The sequence below is a fragment of the Ochotona curzoniae genome, unplaced genomic scaffold (genome assembly GCF_017591425.1).
Source record: "Ochotona curzoniae isolate NIBS_2020 unplaced genomic scaffold, NIBS_Ocur_1.0 scaffold_2587, whole genome shotgun sequence".
Taxonomy (NCBI): Eukaryota; Metazoa; Chordata; class Mammalia; order Lagomorpha; family Ochotonidae; genus Ochotona; species Ochotona curzoniae.
The window spans coordinates 6,440,746-6,462,385 of record NW_024467096.1 but is presented as its reverse complement, the minus strand read 5'-3'; the positions used below and the strand labels follow the sequence as shown (position 1 = coordinate 6,462,385).

Genomic DNA, 21,640 nt, shown 5'->3' with positions numbered 1-21,640 from the left:
TTCAGCCCTAGAAGCATAGACGTTAGGTCAGACGTTTCAACTTCAGTTTTTATTCTGCTCTGGAGTTCTAACATTTCATTTTGTATATTTTTCTAATGGATGAGATGACTGGTTTCTATAGCCAAAAATTTTTTTAGTAACTCAGTAAAATTCATTTTATGGTATGAAATATAATGAGAACACTATACTTTAGAACCTAATATAGGACATATTATATTCATACATACATACATGGGACATAATATGGGACATAAAACAAAATATGGGCCTATTTTGTTGCTAGACTACAACTTTCTATTTCTCTTTACTGATCAATGGTTGGCACTAAAACCAAAGGGATTTGTGTTATGTAAATAAATTAGATTAATAAATTTTCACTATTGCGCATATACTCTTTACTTATGATTATGGTAGGATGATAGTGCTTGGTGCTGTCATAGCAGATTTATTTTAGTGCTGTCAGAAATACTCTTCTGTGATCTGCTAGAAAGCTTAACTTTGAATTCGGTTCCTTTTAACAGATCCCATAATAGTTTTAGTACATTAAAAGATGCTAGTAAATCAAATTTATTAATATGAAAATCATTAATCAGATTTAATATCCCTCCAGGTACCTATTATAAATAGAAAATTTACTCACCATACTGATTAATGTTAAATTGTATATCTGTTAAAAGTGTTCAGTTTATAGCAAGATTATAGCAAGGTTCTACTATAATTTGTAATGTAGTAGAAAGTCAGTACTGCTGTTCCGCAAGATAAGGAAGTCAAATCGTTTGTCTTTTTTTAAAAAGATTTATTTTTATTGGAAAGTCAGATATATAGAGAGGAGGAGAGACAGAGAGGAAGATCTTCTGTCTGATAATTCACTCCCCAAGTGAGCGCAAGGGCTGATGCTATGCCGATCCAAAGCCAGGATCCAGGAACTTCTCCCAGGCCATAGCAGGGAAGTGGAGATGCTGGGATTAGAACCAGTGCCCATATGGGATCCCGGGCACATTCAAGGTGAGAACTTTAGCCACTAGGCCACACCGCTGGGCTGAGGAAGTCAAGATGTTCCCACTTTTTTGAGTTGATACCCATAAGTATTTATAGAATAAATTTCTTTTTCAGTCCCCTGCAGTTTTTTCTTGACTTCTAATACATGGTACCAAATCTAATGCCTCTTGCACACTTAGCTTTATTGGGTCTGTTTCCTCATAAGTGCCTTTCTCTTCACAGGAGCACATCTCTTCCTTTGCTTCCCTTTGTTTTCCTGCCTTTTTTCATTCTGTGTTCAACCACACAAATCCCTGTACATCAGATTTCTGCAGCCCTTGCAATCCCTACCAAATAGTAATAACTGTATACTTAATAAACTTTGTCTATAATTTTCATCATTTGTTTACACTGGGGTGGGGGGGAAGGTTATTTTATTAAGATCAGTTCCTTGTGAATTCACTTGCTTTGGCATAAGTTTTCCTGTTTAGAGATTCATACTACTTATACCCTTAATTTTTAGCATAAATACACAAAAAGTAGGCTATGCATTATCCAGCCCATCTTGATTCCTCATCCCTATATCCCTATTGCTTTTTAGGAGATTTTTGAAAAATAACTATTATAGTATGTAAAATCTCTTATTATGGCATTGTCTAGATTTTGTGGAAAATGTAGTATATCATCACATCCTTTTTTTAAAAAAAAATTTATTTATATATGTATTTATTTGAAAGGCAGAATTACACAGAGAGAAGGAGAGACAGAGAAATCTTCCCATCTACTGGTTCACTCCCCAAATGGCCACAACAGCCAGAGCTGGGCCCATCTGACGCTGAAAGCCTGGAGCGTCTTCCAGGTCTTCCACATCAGTGCTAGAACCCAACCACTTGGGTCATCCTCTGCTACTTTCCCAGCAGCATTAACAGGGAGCCACATCAAATGGAGCAGACAGGACTGGAACCAGCACCTATCTGGGATGGTGTTATGTCACAAGTGCCGGCTCTGTCCCTCCTGTTTTTACATCAGGATCATTTACTACCAAACTGCCTTGATCTATATAGTGTATTCAAATCCCTAAAGTAGATCATTGTAAATATACAAGACATTTTTCTTAAAACTATTGAAGTGCCAAATTAAACCAAAAACAACAACTCTTTGTTCCTAGAACAGCATGGAACAGACACAGTGGCTTGTCAGAATTGAAGTAGAATGCGAATATTTTATAAAAGTAAATATTAGCTACATGAGTTGAATAATCTATTTAAAGGAATTATCCTAAACTAAAACACAGGAAAGCTTTGTTCACATACTCGTGTGGAAAAATACAGGTTAGTATGTTAATTTGCATTTTTGTCCCAGATATATTTTGGACAGTAAAGTATTTCACTTTTAGAACTGCGTGTTGGGTATTATTTTATCTCCCAAATGGAGTCAGTAATATAAATGCTTTGATATTATATAGTATCACTGTGTGTGTGTGTGTGTGTATCAAATATAAATGATTTGATGATACACAGTATGCTTAGAATTGTGCCTGGCACATAGCAAGTGCTACATTAGAGATAGATTCTGCTCTTATTTATTTTTAATTACCTATCATGCAGTCCCTGAACAAATTAAAGTATAGGAATTGCAGAACCTAGGACAGTGTAGTGCAATCAGGTTTTCAATAAATACTGTTTGCTGAATAACCTAACTAAGTGCTGATCATCTACTTTTCTAAGAACCACAAATTTTAACACCTTAATTTGAAGGACTTAATGAATGGGTCTCCGTGAATCCTCAGATTCATGGTAAGATCAAGTCCCTAACATTCCCTTCTGCAAATTACCAGCAACCATTCATCAGTAGATGACTAGATTCAACTGACAACACTTCATTCCAAGTTCCCTCAAACATATTATGGCTAATCTTAGATCTTACATGTCTTATAACCACAGAAAAACATACCTACTTTCCATGTTACTCTCACTAGTTTCATTATCCCTTTGTGGGTGTACTTTATCCCTAATCTGTTTTGCACTTGTTTAATCTCTCTCATTTAAAAAAAAAAATGTTTACTTCTTTTTATCAGAAAGGCAGATTTACAGACAAAAGGAGAGACAGAAAGATCTTCATCTGCTGATTCACTCCCCAAATGGCTGCAGTGACCAAAACTGAGGTGATCTGAAGCCAGATTTCTCTGAGTCTATGATGCAGGTGCAGGATGTCAAGGACTTGTGCTGTGTCCTCCACTGTTTTCCCAAGCCGTAAACAGGCAGGTGGATGGGACACCTGGGATACAAGCCAGCACCCATATGGGAGGCCAGCACCTGGAGCCTAAGGATTAGCCAATTGAGCCATCACACCATCCCTCCCATTTATCTGTACCACACAAACCTCTTCACTCTGCCCTTTGGGACTTGGAATTTGTCATCATAACAATTCCCTTTAAGCATAGGTTCTCTTGTGATGAAATCTGGCCACTCTGACCCCGGTCAAAAGCAAACCTCTACACACCACCTGTACTATGGAACCAGCAGGTGGAATGAGTGTCATTCTTTACATATCCTTGGTATTTGGAGGATGATTATATCTGTTCCGTTTTGAAACCCTTTTTTCACCAGGCAGCATAATCTGCTTCTCCTCCTTTTCTACATCTCTGCCAGTCATTCTTACTCTTTGATTGTTTAAGCACCTGTTTTACTATCTTTCCTGTATTCACTGTTCTTGAAATCATTCTTAATGAATTTCACTTCCTTGTGTGATCCATACAAAACTTTTGATGTCTCAATTCTTTCATATTCTTACCCCTAGGGATCTTGGTTTGGATTTCACTTGAGTAACCTACTGGAATGATTCATTGAAGACTTTGTCATTACAGTCATGTATGCTACCAAAATACTTTCTGTTTTTTGTTACCAGCATTTTAACCTATCATACCAGCACTTTCATTCTTTTTAGTGCCTTTTCCACAGTTGCACTATGATTTTTTTTTAATTCTCTTAAGACTTCTGGCCCAATTTTTTTATTATCTGACACCTTTTAATGTGCTGTTGATAATTTTCCATGGTCTGTGGCTATAAACACTGCTTTTCATTATCTCAGCCTCCTTGCCTTTCTGTCACTTCATTGGTAAAATCCAATCTTGGTTTATATTAACTCTACATGCTATACTTTTCCCACAGTGTAATATCTGTTTCTTGACCCTCTATCTTGATACATTCTGCTTTATCTTGTACTCTGTTAAACAAACAAGCCATCTACATTTCTAAAGTTTGTTCTTCTGTAGTAATTCATGGTCCTTAGACTATTCAAGGACTTCTGAAAGTCCTTTGTTGCATCATCTGTCTTTTCCTCTATGCTGATTCTCTCCAGCATACATAGCACCTATAACTCCTTCTACTAAAGCCAGTAACCTTCCCCCACCACACACAAAAAAAATCCAAAAACCCTCATTGTGTTAAATGGTCAAATCCAATGATGAATTCTCAGTGTTTGCTTTACTTAAGACAGTATGTTACTGCTTTGAGCTCTGGGTGCTGCTCTAATGATCACTGCTGTGTTCACTGATACTTTACTAAGCTCAATTTTGTCCGACGTGTTCTCCTTTTTCCTGCTGCTAAATGTGAGTGTCTCAAGGTTTAATCCTTAGACATTTCTGTTTTGTTCTCACATTTCAGGCAGTGTCATCCAAACTTGTTCCTTCAAGTACTATTTAGTGCAAAGCATTCCCTTTCTGTTCAGTATCTCCTATTGAATTGATAGTTTTACATATTAAAGAGAATGTTTGATCTTCAGTGCACCGAGCCACCATTATAATAATCTTCTGTTCCCTTTTCCTTTGTTCCAAATCATTCCTTCCAGCATAGAGCCTATCTCAACACTTTCACAACTACTAGTTTAGGTAATTTTTGGCAAGGCTCTGTTGCAACCATTTGCAGAGTGAGCCAGCATATGAAAGATCCATCTGCCTCTGTCTCCCTCACTCTCCTTCTCTATATATTTCTGACTCAAGAAAAATAAATAAATCTTTAAAGAAAAAAGAAACTGTGATTGCCATGGGTTTGAAAGGAAGAAGATAGACTACAGGGAGTCCAGGAGATTTGCAGGGGACAATGAAACTGATCTATCTAACAATGAAGGATGTGTGTTATATTACCTGTAAGTATCCCTAGAATAGCATCACCAACAATGAAACCTAAAATGTGGTCTTTGAGTAATAGTGATGTATTAGTGTAGGCTAATTAATTATAACAAACATAGCCACTTGTGCAAGGATATTGATAATGGCAGGCTGCAGATGTGACATATAGAATTTTTTGTGAACCTGAAATCACTCTTAAAAAAATACAAACACTTATTTTATTTATTTGAAAGATAGGGTTACAGAGACAGACAGACATGGGGCAGGCGGAGGGGTTTCCCACTTGCTGGTCACTCCCTAGATGGAAGGCTGGAGGTAGGAGCATCATCCAGGTCTGCACATGAGACTTAAGCCAGTGCTCATTTGGGATGCCATTGCATCTTTTTATGGGAAGAACAACAGCCTGTTTTGAAAAATAGGAAATTGGTGTCAACATAGACTAGATGAGCTAGTTTCAAGAACTACTCAAGTTTGTTACATAATCTCATACAGATATGGTATTAATTTTGTTGTTTTTATATAGTGTTTGGAGTGCTATAGATTCCTTCAAGGATAAATAGGCCAAAAAAATTATACATCTTTTAAAATATTTATTTTTATTTTTATTTGAAAGTTAGATTTATAGAGAAGGAGAGACAGAAAAATCTTCCATCCACTGGCTCATTTCCCAAGTGGCTACAATGGCCAGAGCTGAGCTGATTCGAATCCAAGAGCTTTTTCCGGGTTCCCCCCTCCATTGCACCCCTCAGATGCAGAATTGGGCCATCTTCTGCTTTCCCAGGCCACAAACAGGGAACTGGATGGGAAGTGGAACAGCCAGGATATGAGCTAGTGACCATATGGGCACATGCAAGGCAAGGACTTCAGCCACTAGGCTACTGTACTGGGCCCCAAAATTTATACTTTTGATATATTCAACAAGATTGAAGCCATGTGTTAAAAATGACTGACCCATATACTGTATGACAAGATAGGAGATAAAATCTTCATCTTTTGCCCTTTATTTATTTAAAAGTAATGCGTGCTTTCACAAGAATTGTGTTTGATACTGCTATTGCAGCTATAATTTAATATTCAGTTGGGTAATAATTTTGTTTAACATTAGCTGCTAATCCTTAAACTTCACAAGTGCTGGTGCTACAGTGTATGTGCTTTTCCCCTAGTCTAGCATGGAATATACACTTGATGAATATTTACTGAATGAGTAGGCAAATGTTCTGCTGTGTTTTATTTCCTTTCTTTTCTTTTTGGGGTGGATATTTATTTTATCTTAAAGGCAGATTTACAAAGATTTTCTTTCCTCTGATTCATTCTGCAAACAGCCACAATGGCTAGAGTTTAGACAATCCAAAGCCAGGAGCTTTCTCTGCACATGGGTACAGGGGTCCAAGGACTTGGGCTATCCTCTGCTGCTTTCCCCATCCATGGCAGGGAGCTGAATGGGAAGTGGAGAAGCCAGGACTAGAACTGGTGCCCATATCAGATGTCAGCATTACATAGGAATTGCCCTTTGAGCCACTGTACCAGCCTCTCTGCTCTTGTTTATTCTCACTTCATGTGATGATAGGTAGGAAGGATTTTGTACGTTTTGAATGTGAATTAGTTATAAATTATTCAAGCCATTTTAATGTAGAACTACAGCCTAAAAATGTGTAAATCTGGGGCCACTATTGTGGTTAAGTAAGTTCAGTCACTATTCTGACACTGCCAAAATGCTGTTTCTAATCTTGGCTGCTCCACTTGAATTCAGCTTTCTGCATTTGTGCCTAGAAAGGTAGCAGATTTTATGTGAGTATTTGGGCCCCTGCAACTGCCTTGTGTGAGTTCTGAGCTCCTGGCTTGGCATGACTCAGGCCCAGTTGCAGCTATTTTGCAACCAGTAGATAGAAGAATATGCTTGTTCACTCATTCTGTCTCCCTCCCCAACCATCTCTCTCTCCCTCCTTTAAGTAAATAAATCTTTTAAGAAAATGTGTACTCCTAGATTATAAGAATTTGGAGTAATTCAGAATGCAATGTGAATAACTTAAACTCTTATTTAAATGTTGCTTACCAATTTTTAAAAAATACTATGCTGTGTTATTTTTGTTCTTTCTCATACTGTTGTTTAGGTAACATTTCCAGCCCTCCATGTTAAAGTTGAGATTTTGGGCACAGTTAAAAATACAGTGTTCGGAGCGCAAGGAGAACAGTGCTACCATGAGGCGGTCATTTGACCTAGCATTAAAGTGCTGCTTTGGACCCTAAGGTCCCACATCAAAATGCCTGTATTCAGTGCCCGCTCCAAGTCCTCATTTCTGTCTCTGCTTATGTACACCTTGAGAAGCAGCAGGTGATGGCCCAAGTAGTTGGGACTGGGCCACTCATAAGGGAGGTGTGGATTGAATTCCCAACTTTTGGTACAGCTGTTGTGGGTGTTTGGGGAGTGGCTCGCTCTCCTCTGCCTTTCAAATAATGATTAATTGATGATTGGATGTTTGCTTGTGAGCTACTTAGGGCATAAACAGAATTCCATGGGTTCAAATAAAATTTTCTTTTTTAAATATACGAGTTTATATTGAAATTACCTACTTGCAATGAGGCTAGCAAAAGAACATCTGAATGAGGTAAACTGTTTAAGCCACAAAAAGCAACTTTTTAAATACATTCTGGACTCCATCCAAACAGTGTTTGATCAGTCAGTGTTTGCTATATTTTATCTTAATATAAAAATTCAAGATTTGCACGTTTTTTCCCCTGATTTCATTCTTGCTCTTAATTAGCCACTTTGATGTTTAATCAGAGAAACATGTCTCATTAAAGTGTAGTAGATCTTTAAGCAAAGGATCAAAGAACTCAGCTTAAAAATATTAATAATGCCTCATAAAAACAGAATGTTTTTACTGTCCCAACAGTATCATGACAGTGCTTTTCCCTGTCACCTGAACTAGACACCAAAAGATTTGCTAATTTATTTATTTAATCTTCCTTAGAATGATGTAAGTACTTTAGATCTTACTTTAGAATCTTTGTGTTTATTCTAAATTCTGTTTACTTACTCACAGAACATGTTCATGTAAGATACAAGCATTGTTGCCTGGTACTACGGTTTCAGTTATTTTTTTTTTTTTTGGAATTTATGTTGTGTTTTGTAACTAGTTTTAATAAATAGAAAATTTTCTTAGTGTAGTTAGATATCCTTCAAATCTTTAATGCTTGGGTCTAACTGATCAAAGAGATATTTTAGGGATCATTATTGGTATTATTGTTAACAGTCTTTTAGTTCTGACTTCTCAGACACACGAATATACCAGCTCTACATTAAGAAATATTTCTTGATTTGATCACACATGTTCATTTTCACAGTTAACCGTCATTCAGCTTAAGGCTCTCGTCATCTCAGCTGAACTACCACAGCCATAGTAGACTCCATGTTTCCCCCTCTATATCTCTTCCTATAGCTGTCAGGATTTATATGCACATAATTAAGCCACTTTAGCTATTTTAAACAGAAAAGAGTTTAATAAAGGTAGTCATCTCAATCATATATATTTACTGCTGAAGAACAAAAATAAGGGAGAATAGTTTGTGATCCTAAATGTGGATGTACCTGATGAGACCCTGTATCTCTTCTCTGAAAATCTCTTGTGTTTTAAATGCTGGTTTCATAATTTGAATATCTTACACTAGATGTAAAATAAAGTTTTAAAGGAAAAATAACCATCTCTTAAAAAAAAGTCATTGTAAACATTTTTAATAGTTGTCAAATTGATACCAATTTCAAGATACTTTAAAATATGTACAATCTGTCCAGTTATTATATAGAAATTTATAATTTTTTTGGCAGTGCTCATCAAGACAGTGTTGGTATTATAGCCTCTGTTGTCATGGAAACAAGTCTCTGAAGAAGGCAGCCTCAGAGACTAACAGTTCCATGGTGTTGCTATGGATAGAAACAGCTGAGAGGGTTGCTTGTCACATGATCAAGATTTTTTTTTTGAAAAGCAACAAAAAATTCTTTAGGGCTGATCTTATTAAGTGATGCAAATGGAGCAGGACAAGGATAATGGAATAACAGTCTTTACTATCCATTTAATTGAAATAGTTATATAAGATTTTTCTAATTTAAAATGCTATTCTTTTCTGCAGTAACCCAAATGGTTACTGCATATTGCTGCCTTACTATTTATATTGGAAACTTAAGCTTGACATTTTCCAATTTAGAACCATCTTACACAGTTCCCCAGATTCGTACCGTGCTCTCAGTTCTGTGCTTAAGGACTTCCTCTTATCTCTTTAATTTTACTGTATCAGCTTTGATATCTATGCTGTTGCTTATCTGTCTACTGTTATTTGATTATTTGTTTAAAACTATTTTTTAACTGAATTATTTTTACTGGTTTGTAATTTTGTTGTTGTTAAGAGGTTTTTATCATTTCTGGGCTGGAAATCATTTGTGATGCTCTGTCATTTCTTTTTAAGTATTTGTGTTCCTTAAGAAATAGGCAAATGTTTTTTTAACAAGTACTTGCCTAGTGCCCTCTTGAGAATGAGATGGTTTAAGATGATCTAGGTTAATTTAGGAGTTTATTTAAATAGTATTTAGATTTTAATCTAAGGAAAATAGATGCTGTAAGAAGCCTCAAAGACAGAAGGTTGCAATTGAGTTTAAGTATAACATTAAAGGATTTATAGTTTATCATAAAAATGGGACAAATTCTTATTTTCTTAAATAACGAAAGCAAAATAGTAGCAATAGAGAGGCATGAAGAAACTTTTTGAGATAATGAAGTGTATTTATTTAAGAAAAATTATTTATTGGAAAGGCAGATTTACAGAGAGAAAAGGCAAAGGGAAAGAGCTTCCTTGCACTGATTTCCTCCCCAAATGGCCCCAACAGCCAGAGCTGAGTTGATCTGAAGCCGGGAACTTCTGGGTCTCGCATGTGGATGCAGGATCTCAGGAACGTGGGCCATCGTCTGCTGTTTTCCCAGGCCATAGGCAGGGAGCAGAATGGAGAGTGGAGCAACAGAGACATGAACTGGCACTCATATGGGCTGCCAGCACTTCCAGTAGAGGATTAGCCTGTTGAACTATCATGCCAGCCCCAATGGTTGTGTTTATTACCTTGAATGTGATGCTGTATTCATGAGTACATATATGTGTCCACGCTCATCACATTGTATATATTTAATATGTATGTTTTTTACATCAAATTTTTTCAATATATTTTATCAGAAAGTGGAAATCAAAAATGTTAGATTTGATGACTGAAACTCTTGTATGGCACGTGATTTTGAATGGAGTTCATTAGCTGTGCTTGCAGGAGCTAGCAAGTTCTTATTAGCAAGCGTGAGTTACTATGTAATTGCTATGTAGTTAACAGTTCTACCAGTTGTAAAATAAAGGTAATTTTAAAAAGTAGGGCTGATTGGGCCCGGCGCAGTGGCGCAGTGGGTTAAGGTCCTCGCCTTGCATGCCCGGGATCCCATATGGCGCCGGTTCTAATCCCGGCAGCCCCGCTTCCCTTCCAGCTCCCTGCCTGTGGCCTGGGAAAGCAGTCCAGGACGGCCCAAGGCTTTGGGACCCTGCACCCACGTGGGAGACCCAGAAGAGGCTCCTGGCTTCGGATCGGCATAGCATCGGCCGTTGTGCTCACTTGGGGAGTGAATCATCGGACGGAAGATCTTCCTCTCTGTCTCTCTTCTCTGTATATCCGCCTTTGCAATAAAAAAATTAAAAAAAAAAAAAAAAGTAGGGCTGACTGAATCAGTTCTGTGAGATAGTTCATAGAGCCAGGTGTCCATGACCATGATTGGAGTGGTTTTGTTTGGTTGGTTGTGGGGGATTTTATTTTGTTTTGTTTTGGTTTTGCTATTATGCACTTCCACTCCATTTCCATGGAGTGTAACAGGAGGATCTTGTTTTTGAAGAGTGAATTTTCACATACACTTGCTGAAATGAAGTTTCACTCTGCAACCAGAGGAAGTTTGAACATCTATTGCTTTTTCTTCAATGAGTTGTTGCTATGGTGGTTGCCAGATGATACATCTATCACTCCTTGTGTATTTTTAGTTGTCATCTGTTAAAAAGAAATGTTTTATCTCCTTTTTTTTTAATATCAGTGTGGACTGTTAGATTCTTTACTCAGTTTTTAAGCTACCATTGTCATTACTTGAGTCTCAGATTGTTCCTCTCTGCCCACAGGCAGCCTTTTAAACTGCCTTCTGTGTCCTTGGTCATCCTCGCATCATTCTCAAGCACTTTATTTTCTGGCTCAGTGAGAAGTCTGCACCCCTTTCCTGTACTTAACTGACATTCCTACAAGGACCTCTCTTCTTCCTATTCTTTTTTTTTTTTTTTTAATTGAAGACTGTGTATTTGGCAGTCTGGTCACAAGTGCTGAATATGTTCATTCTGATGAGGTGTTAACTGTTTCTTGTTCCTCTCATGGGCAGGACTAGGGAGTATACACACACTTCTGTTTTTTATGTGTATCTGAGTATATCCAAGCACATTATGTTTCCAGTTTCATTCAGCACCCTGGATCTTCCTTCCTGTCTTTATCAGGAGGCTTCAGAATGTTTATGGAAAGTTCATGTTCTGATCTCATTTTCCATGAATATTTTAATATTGTCTTGTATCATTCTCTTTTTCTGATACAAGGATCTTTGTACTCCCTGCTCTTGTTACTCTTTCTATATGTGTCAAAATCCCTTTGACATGAGCAAGCCCCATCATCATCCCCATCGTAGGCAGGCACATTCCTGCTCTGTGCAAGTTGCAGCAAATATCCTTTTCCTCCAAGGCCCGCAGCCTTCATGCCACATTCTGGCGCCACATCGCTTTTCTTTTCATTGCTTTCAGCAGCATATACCATGCTGCTGCCGCTGCTGCTACTTCCAGTCTACTCCATGCACACAGATGTTCGGACCCTGCTTAAGATTTAGCAGGATACCACATAACACCAGCTTAGGCTTCAACAATATACACTTTTCTGTTCAATAAATTGCCAACCTATGATAATATTTTATTTTATTTACTTCTCTCAATTATGCAGGTAAAACATCTGGAATTTATTTTATGTATAATATGAGATAGAAAGCAATATTCACATAATTTTCCATATTTATATCCAGTTTTTTCATACATTTTTTGTAAGTCAAAGAGTCACAGCCTATTGACTACGTAAGTTACTAATTTGAAGTTAATATTGTGAGATTCAGATTTTTCCCCCGTGGAAATAATACATAAATAGTAATAATGGTAATACAGCCAGTCATACAGAGGCTTTATTTGTAGTATTTTTTGTGCTGTGATGTAATGTATGTAAGAGAAAATTTCCTTTCATCCATTTTTTAAAGAATTTATTTATTTTTGTTGGAAAGGCAGATATATAGAGAGGAGGAAACATGGAGAGGAAGATCTTCAATCCGCTGGTTCACTCCCCAGGTGGCCTCAGTGGACGGAGCTGAGCCCATCAGAAGCCAGGAGCTTCTTCTAGGTCTCCCACGCGGGTGCAGGGTCATAAGGCTTTGGGTTGTCCTCTCTTGCTTTCCCAGGCCACAGAAAGGGAGCTGGATGGGAAGCAGGGCTACTGGGACATGAACCTGTACCCATATGGGATCCAGTCCTGTGCAAGGCGAGGACTTGAGCAATTAGGCTACCATGTCAGGCCCTCAACCATTTTTTTAAGTATACAATTCAGTGACATTTAATTATATTCATTAATGACTGTACATGTGGGTTTGGGCTGGATTCTAATGTTGACAGTAAAGGTTATTAGCACCAGTTATTTAATATAAATTTAATTTTGAAGCACTTTGAATCTTTGTGGCATTCTAAATCCTCATTTTCTGACTGATGGGTTATTAAGAATCCTTTTCTGTCTTTGAATGCAAAGAAAAAATCAATCGTGTATTCTGAACGCTAGGAAAACAGTGAATTCCAAGGTATTGTACCCAGGGGGATTAGCATGAAGGGATTATTATCATTTATTTGTATCTAAGCATCTAATACATAGTAATTTTGACAAAAGAATCATTGCATTATTGGTGCTATACTTATTTTAATTTTTAGGAAGTGTTTTCTCATTACTTAGAGTATGTTTTAGTATTGTACGAATTTCTTAGTCATTTAGTTTATGGCACAACTGTCTGTTATATGTTTTCCCTTTGTTTTGGTGTCTTCCTGATTTTTTCTCATTGATGATTTTTAGCCAACAGAAGCTGTTCCTCCCTCTTCTCCCACTGTCCCTGTGATCCCTGTCCTGCCAGTCCCTGCTGAGAATACTGTCATCCCACCCACCACACCACAGGTTTTTATTCGTTTCTTTTTTTCTTCATAAATATTTCATTTGTGTTTAATGTTTTGTTTGTATTCTTTTAAACTGTTTTGACTGCTTTTTGTTGGATGTAGTAGTTTACTTTTACTTTCAGTTGATATTTTGAGGGGAATTAAGTGTTAACAGAAAATAGGATCAACATTTGCAATGTTTGGTTGCCTTAGAAACAGGACACATTTTAAATTTATTCATACTCAGTCTCCTTAGAATTTTTATCATGCTTTTTTTGCACTTGTAAATCTGTTTAAAATTTAAATTATTTTTATCCAAAAACATTTTATTTCTTTTCTAAAAATAATGAAAATTATTGCACTTCTAATCTTATACTGAATGTGTCATTTCATATACCACTTTGTTTCCCTATATATATGTATTTCTTTGGAAATATTTCTCCTCTGTCCTTTAGATAACGTGTCCCACTTATTAATTTAAAAGAATAACTCACGCGTCTGGAGTATATGGGAATTGTTTTTATCTGTGCTAACTGCAACTTTTCTGTAACTCTAAACCTTTGAAATGAAAAATGCATATGTATTTTTATTGCAAAGTTAGATACACAGGAGAGACAGAGAGAAAGATCCTGCGTCCAATGATTCACTCCCCAGTTGGCTTCACCGGCTGGAGCTGAGCCAGTCTGAAACCAGGAGCCTTTTCCAGTTCTCCCACATGGGTGCAGGGTCCCAAGACTTGGGGCCGTCCTCTATTGCCTTCCCAAGCCACTGGATGGGAAATAGGGCTGCCAGGATTAGAACTGGTTCCCATATAGGATCCCAGCGTGTTCTAGGCGAGGGTTTCAGCTGCTAAGCTACTGTGCTGGGCCCTAAAAATGCTATTTTTAAAGTTAATTGTAAAGTTACATTTAAAAGTTAAATGTCAGAGAATATGATCGCTTTTAGTTTACAGAGCCTTGTTACTCCAAAGATCAGTTTATTGAGACATAACTGACCTCACAATAGTTACTCAGAAGGAACATAATGAGAATATTAAGTGTAATAATCATCTCTGGCATGAAAAACCTCAGTCTCATTTTAAGTGTGAATAATTGTATGCATAGGTATTTTGGTACTTAGTTTCACAAATAATCTCATTAAGGGGAAAAGGAGAAATCAGCTTTGATTACTCATATCTCAATACCCTTTCTATCCTGAAAATTCAGAAACTCATCATATAAAATAGGAATATAGGAGAAATTATGAGAGTAATGAAGTCTTATTGTAACATTTTAGTTATATTGTGAAAAGACTTAACTTTAGTAAAATTTGTGCTTCTATATAATCTTTAAATCCTTTTGAAAATCATTAAAACTAAATTATTATATAAAGCTGGCATGAAGTAAAAAGATAAATCTAAATGAGTGTTCTCTCCATACTGCAGAGAAGAAATTGAATTTATAAATAAAATATAATTCTGAGTGAGCAGTATAATGATTACTGTAATTTAATATTGTAACATCTTTCAAAATACCTAGGGCTTAAATAGTACTATATTTTTTAAAAGGAAACTGAAATTTTTTTTTACTCTTTTTCACTTTGGTTGAACATTTTAATATTATAAAATCATTCTCTAGAATCTTTTGAAGTTTTGTACCAGCCTTTTTTTTTTTCAGTTGAGACCCTGTCCTTCCCTGTTAAGAATTCTCATCTATATACTCCCAAATATCCCTAACCTAGTATCCCACTATACTTAAAAACTGTTGCCTGCACAGCCTTATAGTTAAATGCTGGCATTAGAGTCAGATTGACCCACACCAATCCCACTGTTGCTATTGCTTACTAGTTGTGTAACTTTACAGTTTTCATAACCATTGTGAGCTTCTGTTTACTCATCTGTAGGATTGAAGATGATGGTAATACTTCACTAAATGCATTTTATAGTAGTTGATAGCATAATTAATGTATGTAAAATATACAAAACAGTGTTAGTAGTCTCCCAAGGATTAATTTTTTCAAAAGGTGAAGAAAACATGTTTGGCTCAACAGTTAAAATGCCAGTGAGCATGCCTGCATCCCATGTTGGGGTAGTTGCAATACCTGATTCAGCTTGCTGCTGAAGCAGACCTTGAGAATGCAGTAATGTTGGTTCAAGTGATTGGATCTTTGCCACCCACATGGAAGATCTGGTTTGAGTTCCCAAATCCTGGCTCCAGCCCAGCGTATCCTGGCTGTTGTAAACCTTTGAGGAATGCTCTTGTGGATGGAAACACTCTTTGCCTTCTCTCTCTCTCTCTCTTTCTCTCTCTTTCTCTCTTTCCCCCCACCCCCTCAGAGAAAAGTGTGGGTCTGTGGGTGTACTTTTAAACCAGTGAGATTATAAATACATAAAAGTAAAGCTCATTGCTTTGCTGATCCTCACTTCAGGTTTTAAATACACCACAGAGACCCATGAATGATAATGTGTTCTAATTCAGTATAATGTATGTATTATAAAATGAATACAACTGGTTATGTGTTTGTCTAGGAATTTTTTTTTTTTTTTTTAAATCCACAATTTACTTGGAGGCCAGTGCTGTGGACAGGAGGTTAAGCTGCCATCTGCAAGGCTGGCATCCCATATGAACATGGGTTCACATCCCAGCTTTTCCACTTTCAATCCATCTTTTTAATATTGTACTGGAAAAGTAACAGAAGATGATCCAAGTGTTTGGTCTGCTGCCACCCGTGTGGGAGACCCAAATAGAATTCCAGGCACTTTTTTGTTTCACCTTGCCAAACATTGCAGCCATTTCCAGAGTGAACTAGCAGTGGGAAGATATCTTTTGCTCTCCCTTGTTCTTTCATTCTGTCTCTTTGTGTATTCCCCTCTTTCTCCATAACTCTGCATTTCTTAAAATATATAATTCAATTTAACATTTAAAATGGATATAGGGATATGTGTTTGGTGCAGCAGTCAAGGTTCCTTTTGGGATGCCCATATTTTATATCCAAGTGCCTGAATTTGATTGCCTGCTTGAATTCACCCTGAGAGGCTCACATACTTCGGTTTCTGCCACCAGGTGGAAGGCCTAAAATGAGTTCTGGGCTCCTGGCCCAGGCCTGGCTGTTGTGAACATTTGGTGAATGAACCAGCAGGTAGAAGGTGTCTCATTGTCTCTGTCATGCAGTAGGTGGGTGGATGGGTGTGAAATAGGTAGATGGATAGCACAAATGTTTAAAAAATAAAATTGACAAAATTTCCCTTAAAAACCCATTACTTTCAGTGCATAATATATAATAGAAATAGCAGAAAACACAAAATTTAGATTATACACCTGTCTGTATCACTTGTACAAATTACTAGGTCTAAACCTTCATCTGTTAAAATGAGAAGGAACACCTACCTTACTTCAAAATTAGTTTGACAGACAAATGAGACAGGATGAACGATCGTATTTTAAGCATATTGTCTTTCACCATTTGTAGAACACTTTATATAGTTCTTTTATATTGATTATATCACTAGAACTTATTGAAAGCCCTCTGCAAGTAGGAAATATCATACAGAGCAATATATAGAGAGGAATGTAACCATTGGTTATTTAAAGTTGCAGAAAGAACATAGAATTTGTACTCTGACCTGACTCTACCTCTTCCTAGCCTCACCCATTTCTAGGTGTTTGATGGTAAGGAAGTAACTGAACTTTGTAAAACCTTAGTTTTTCCATGTAGTAGGTGAGTAGCAGATTTCAGTTCTTCCTATTAGAGATGAATTTCCTACTACAGATGAAACCACATAATTTCTCTTGCACATTTATGTCCAGATAAAGGAAGTAATGGTTTTTAATGCATTAATATCTTTATGTAGAAGACAAAATGCGAAATTAAAAGCCAAAGTTAAAATAATAGCTTTGAAATTAATCATTTGTTTTACTTATTTACCAAATCAGACTTTAATATTTTAGGTTCATATCTAGCTTTTAGGCCAATTTTACACAATAGTTTTTAAAATACATATGTATCTTAAATTGTGGAGAAAGCAGAAAGTAAATTCACACACCATTTTTACACTACAGGCTGAGCATCACTAATCTGAAAATCCAAAATCCTTCAAGATCCAAAACCTGCACCCATGTGGTGTACCTATAGGACGTCATCATAAGCACAAAGTTTGGTATCATGAAACTTTTATTCAAATCATTATTCTGTGTTATATAAAATTATCTTAATGAAAACAGGCATTTAGCCTAGCAATTAAGACTTTCAACATCCAGCCTCAGCTACAGCTTCTTGGCAATGCAGACCCTGGAAGACTGATAACCTAGTAATTGGGTTCCTGTCACACACATGAAAGACCTGAGTTGCATTCTTGGCGCTTATTTCCATCCCTGCCCCAACCCCTGCATCTCAGGAGTGAACCAGTACATTCGAGGTGTCTTTGTCTAAAAATAATAATTTAAACATTACTTTTATGCTATGTGTATAAGGTTTATGTGAAATAAATGAATCTTGTTTTAGGACTGGGTCCCATCCCCAAGATACTTCATTGTATATAAGCAAATCTGAATTTTTCAAAAATCTGAAATGTAAAATCCTGTGGTTACAAAGATTTCAGATAAGGGATACTCAGCCTATACTATCTTTTATGATTTTCTATGAGTTTACCATTACTGACATCTTTATTTCATCATGGGGGTTTGAGTTACTTTTTGTTCTTTTCATTTTTATCTATAGCATAACACAAAGCGGGTCCAATGGTAATGAAACTCAATGTCATAACTTCTTTGTCATTTTTCTCTTTTTAAAAAAAGATATAAATCTATAGTACTATGTCTTTTTTTATTTTTAGAGATTTATTTACTGAGACAGGTGTGGGAGATCAAGGGCTAATCCTTCCTGCCCAAGCAAGCACCAGCATCCCTTATCAGCACCAGTTCTAGTCTCCACAGCCCCACTTCCCATCCAGCTCCTTGCATATGGCCTGGGGAAGCAGTGGAGGATGGCCCAAGTCCTTGGGACCCTGCACCTGTGTGGGAGGCTTGGAGGAGGCTCATGGTCCCCTACTGCAGATTAACTCAGCTGCAGGTATTGCAGGCATTTGGAGAGTGAACCAGCAGATGGAAGATTTCTCTGTGTGTCTCTTCTCTCTGTAAACCTGAACTTCATGAAAATAAAAAAATTTTTTAAGATTTATTTACTTTACATATGTTAGAAAGAGAGATCTTCCATCTGCTGGTTCACTCTCCAATAGTTGTCATGACCAGAACTGGGCTGGTCTGAAGCCAGGAGCCAGGAGCTTTCTCCAGGTCTTCCATGTAAGTGCTGGAGCCCAAGAGTCTTGAGCTGTTCTCTGCTTTCCCAGGCCGCAAGCAGGGAGCTGGAATAGAAGTGGGGCAGCCAGGACATGAACTGGTGTCTCAAGCAGAGGATTAGTGTACACTGCACCAGCTTCCTTATTTTTCCTTATTAAGACGTATTTATTTTTTGGAAGAGTGACTGGAAGAGAAAGAGAGAGAAGAGCACTCTTCTAATCTACTGGTTCATCTCTGAATGCCTAAAGTAGCTGAAAACTGAAACAGCCAGGTTTACAGCTCTCCCACATGGGTAGCACGGACCAAGTACTTGTACCATCAATTACTACCTTTCCAGACATGTTAGTGGGTAGTGGGATTGAAAATGGAGAGAATAGAACTCAAATCAGCACTTTGATTTGGGATACAGGAGTCCCAAGTAGTATCCCCTGTGCCAGCCTGCCACCATTCGCCTTGGCTTTGTTAAGAGTTTATTATTTTTTTTTTAAAGATTTATTTATTTATTTGAAAGTCAGATATACAGAGGAGGAGAGACAGAAAGGAAGATCTTCCGTCCGATGATTCACTCCCCAAGTGAGCGCAACGGCCGATGCTATGCCGATCCAAAGCCAGGATCCAGGAACTTCTTCTGGATATCCCACATGGGTGCAGGGACCCAAGGCTTTGGCCCGTCCTTGACTGTCTTCCCAGGCCACAATCAGGGAGCTGGATAGGAAGAGGGACCGCCGGGATTAGAACCGGCGCCCATATGGGATCCCGGGCATGCAAGGCAAGGATCTTAACCACTGCGCCACCGCGCCGGGCACCGCTAGGTGCAGAGTTTAAGATACAGATCTCTGGTATTTGGAGTGCAGGAATTTTTTTGCCTACCTTGACCTCCTACAAATTATATGTTAAATATTTCATGAGTATTGCACAGCTCTCTTTCTAGTACTTTGGGGGCTATCCTCTTAGGTGAAGACAGATGCTGCTGGGTCTTCACAAAGGGAGAAAATGAGTTTCAGTAATGATTGTCATTTACCCATAGTCAAATGTCACTTAATGATTGGTACAGTGTGAGCTTGAGAGACCTGGAACCCTAGGTCTTTGAGATACAGTGTCACTGGAAGGAGGTGCAGAAAGGGATTCTGTTTGAAATAATTTTCCGTCCTATATTTGATTATTTGTTAAGCAAAGTTGATAATTCATATCTATTCCGCTCCCCACCATTATTGGTAAAAATCCTGGTGTCTCAAATTGGCCAGGTGAACTTTTGCGTTTACTTCACCTATCTGAAAGTACTAATTTGTGTGTGTGTGTGTTCTGTATCTCTTCCTTCTAAAATAGCCAGTTCTTTAGAGTTGCTGCTAGAGTAGTCAATTGTTTGATGCTGGGGTGTAGCTTTTCCTCTGAGTTTTACAATATCCAAACCTATTCAAATTGTGCCACCCATTTAAGTCCCATTCCTACTTTTGCTGAATTAGAGCTAGAGATTACTGCTTTATCAGACTCACATATTTTTTAATATGAGAAAATTTAACATCTCTGGCTTATTTAAAATTATGTGATTTATTCCAGGACAGATATTTTATCTTCTAAAAAGATGTTTTTATTCAAAAGGTAGAGAAATGGAGAAAATGGTTCACTCCCAAGATGGCTGCAACAATGAGGGCTGGGCCAGGCTGCAGATAGGAGCCAGGAATTTCATCTAGGTCTCCCCCATGTGTGACAGTGACCCAAACACGTCAGCCATTTTCCACTGCTCTGCTAGGCCATTGAAAGAGTGCTGGATCAGAAATGCAACAGCATGAACCAGCTCCCATATGGGAAGCTGGAGTGTAGACAGCGCTTTGTACTGCCTCCGGCCCCATATCATTGATTTTTTAATTGGAGTAAACTACTATAAATTTGCATGATCTGTACCTGTTATTGAGATATTGATACTACAATCTTGAATGTATAATCTTGAATGATAAATTTACAAATACAATTTTTGATTTTCAGGTATTTCACTAAATTATTCAGAAGAATAAGTAGGACTGAACATGAAGTAGTTAATGTATATATGTATATGACAAATTATTACCTACTTTTTAAAACCTGCTTTAGGTTATTGTATGATTTTTTTGATTATTTTTTTCTTTCTTTTTGTTTGGTCATGAAGCTGTCTTCTTAAACATTTTATGATGATCATTCACTTTGCTGGAAATAAAGTCTCATTTGAACTCTGAATGGTCACCTATTTTTGTTTGTTTATTTGAAAGGTAAAGTTACAATAAAAGAAAGAGAGGGAAGAAAAATCTTCCATCCGCTGGTTTACTCCCCAAATTGATATCAGTGGCTGGGACTGGGTCACGTCAAAGTCGGAAAGAGCCAGAACTCCATCCAGTTCTTCCAATAGAAAGCAGGATGCTACGTGTTGGACCATCTTGTCTGCTTTCCCAGGTGCATCAGCAGGAAGGCGGACCTGAAGGGAGCAGTCAAGACTCCAACTGGTGCTGTGATAAAGGATATTGGTGTCACAGATGAAAGCTTGAGCACTGTGCCAGTCCCTTACAGTATTTTTATGACTAGCTAGTTGGAGAACTGTTAATATTAGTAAGCTTACCCTCTAAAGTATCAAGAAGAGTCAGATTTTTATTCTGTGAAATACCATTTATCTTGGTATTTTATACTAAAAATGCAGAAGAAATAATTTTGAGGAAATTATATCAATTTTCTGTTGTTTTACATTTTTTAGTAAGTGCATTTTATTCTTCAGTTTCACCTACATAATAAACATTTCTGTACCAGAAAACTTTGTGATTTTTCAAATAGTACTTAGATTTACATTCTTTTGCCTTTGTAATATAATAATCTGTTGTTTTTCTATGAGTAGTCTAGAATAACAGTTAAGAGCAAAATTGTAATGAAATAATCAGGAGCTTTTACATTTGGGCATATGTTTCTAATTTTGTAGAACTTTGCAGTCTATTTTTATTTTTAAGATTTATTTATTTTTATTGGA

The 21,640-nt window shown here is 37.2% G+C and overlaps 1 protein-coding gene across 27 annotated transcripts in view; it reads left to right on the top strand.

Annotated features, from left to right (window-relative positions):
- DLG1 (discs large MAGUK scaffold protein 1) overlaps positions 1-21,640 on the top strand; it is a 198,213-nt gene that overhangs the window by 77,550 nt on the left and 99,023 nt on the right. For 11 of the 27 annotated variants that reach the window (XM_041002706.1, XM_041002710.1, XM_041002705.1 and 8 more), the window contains one exon: positions 13,305-13,403. The exons of the other annotated variants lie outside the window; for them this stretch is intronic. In XM_041002706.1, coding sequence (XP_040858640.1) covers positions 13,305-13,403 — 99 coding nt within the window. The remainder of the gene's footprint in view (positions 1-13,304; positions 13,404-21,640) is intronic. 27 annotated transcript variants of the gene reach the window in all.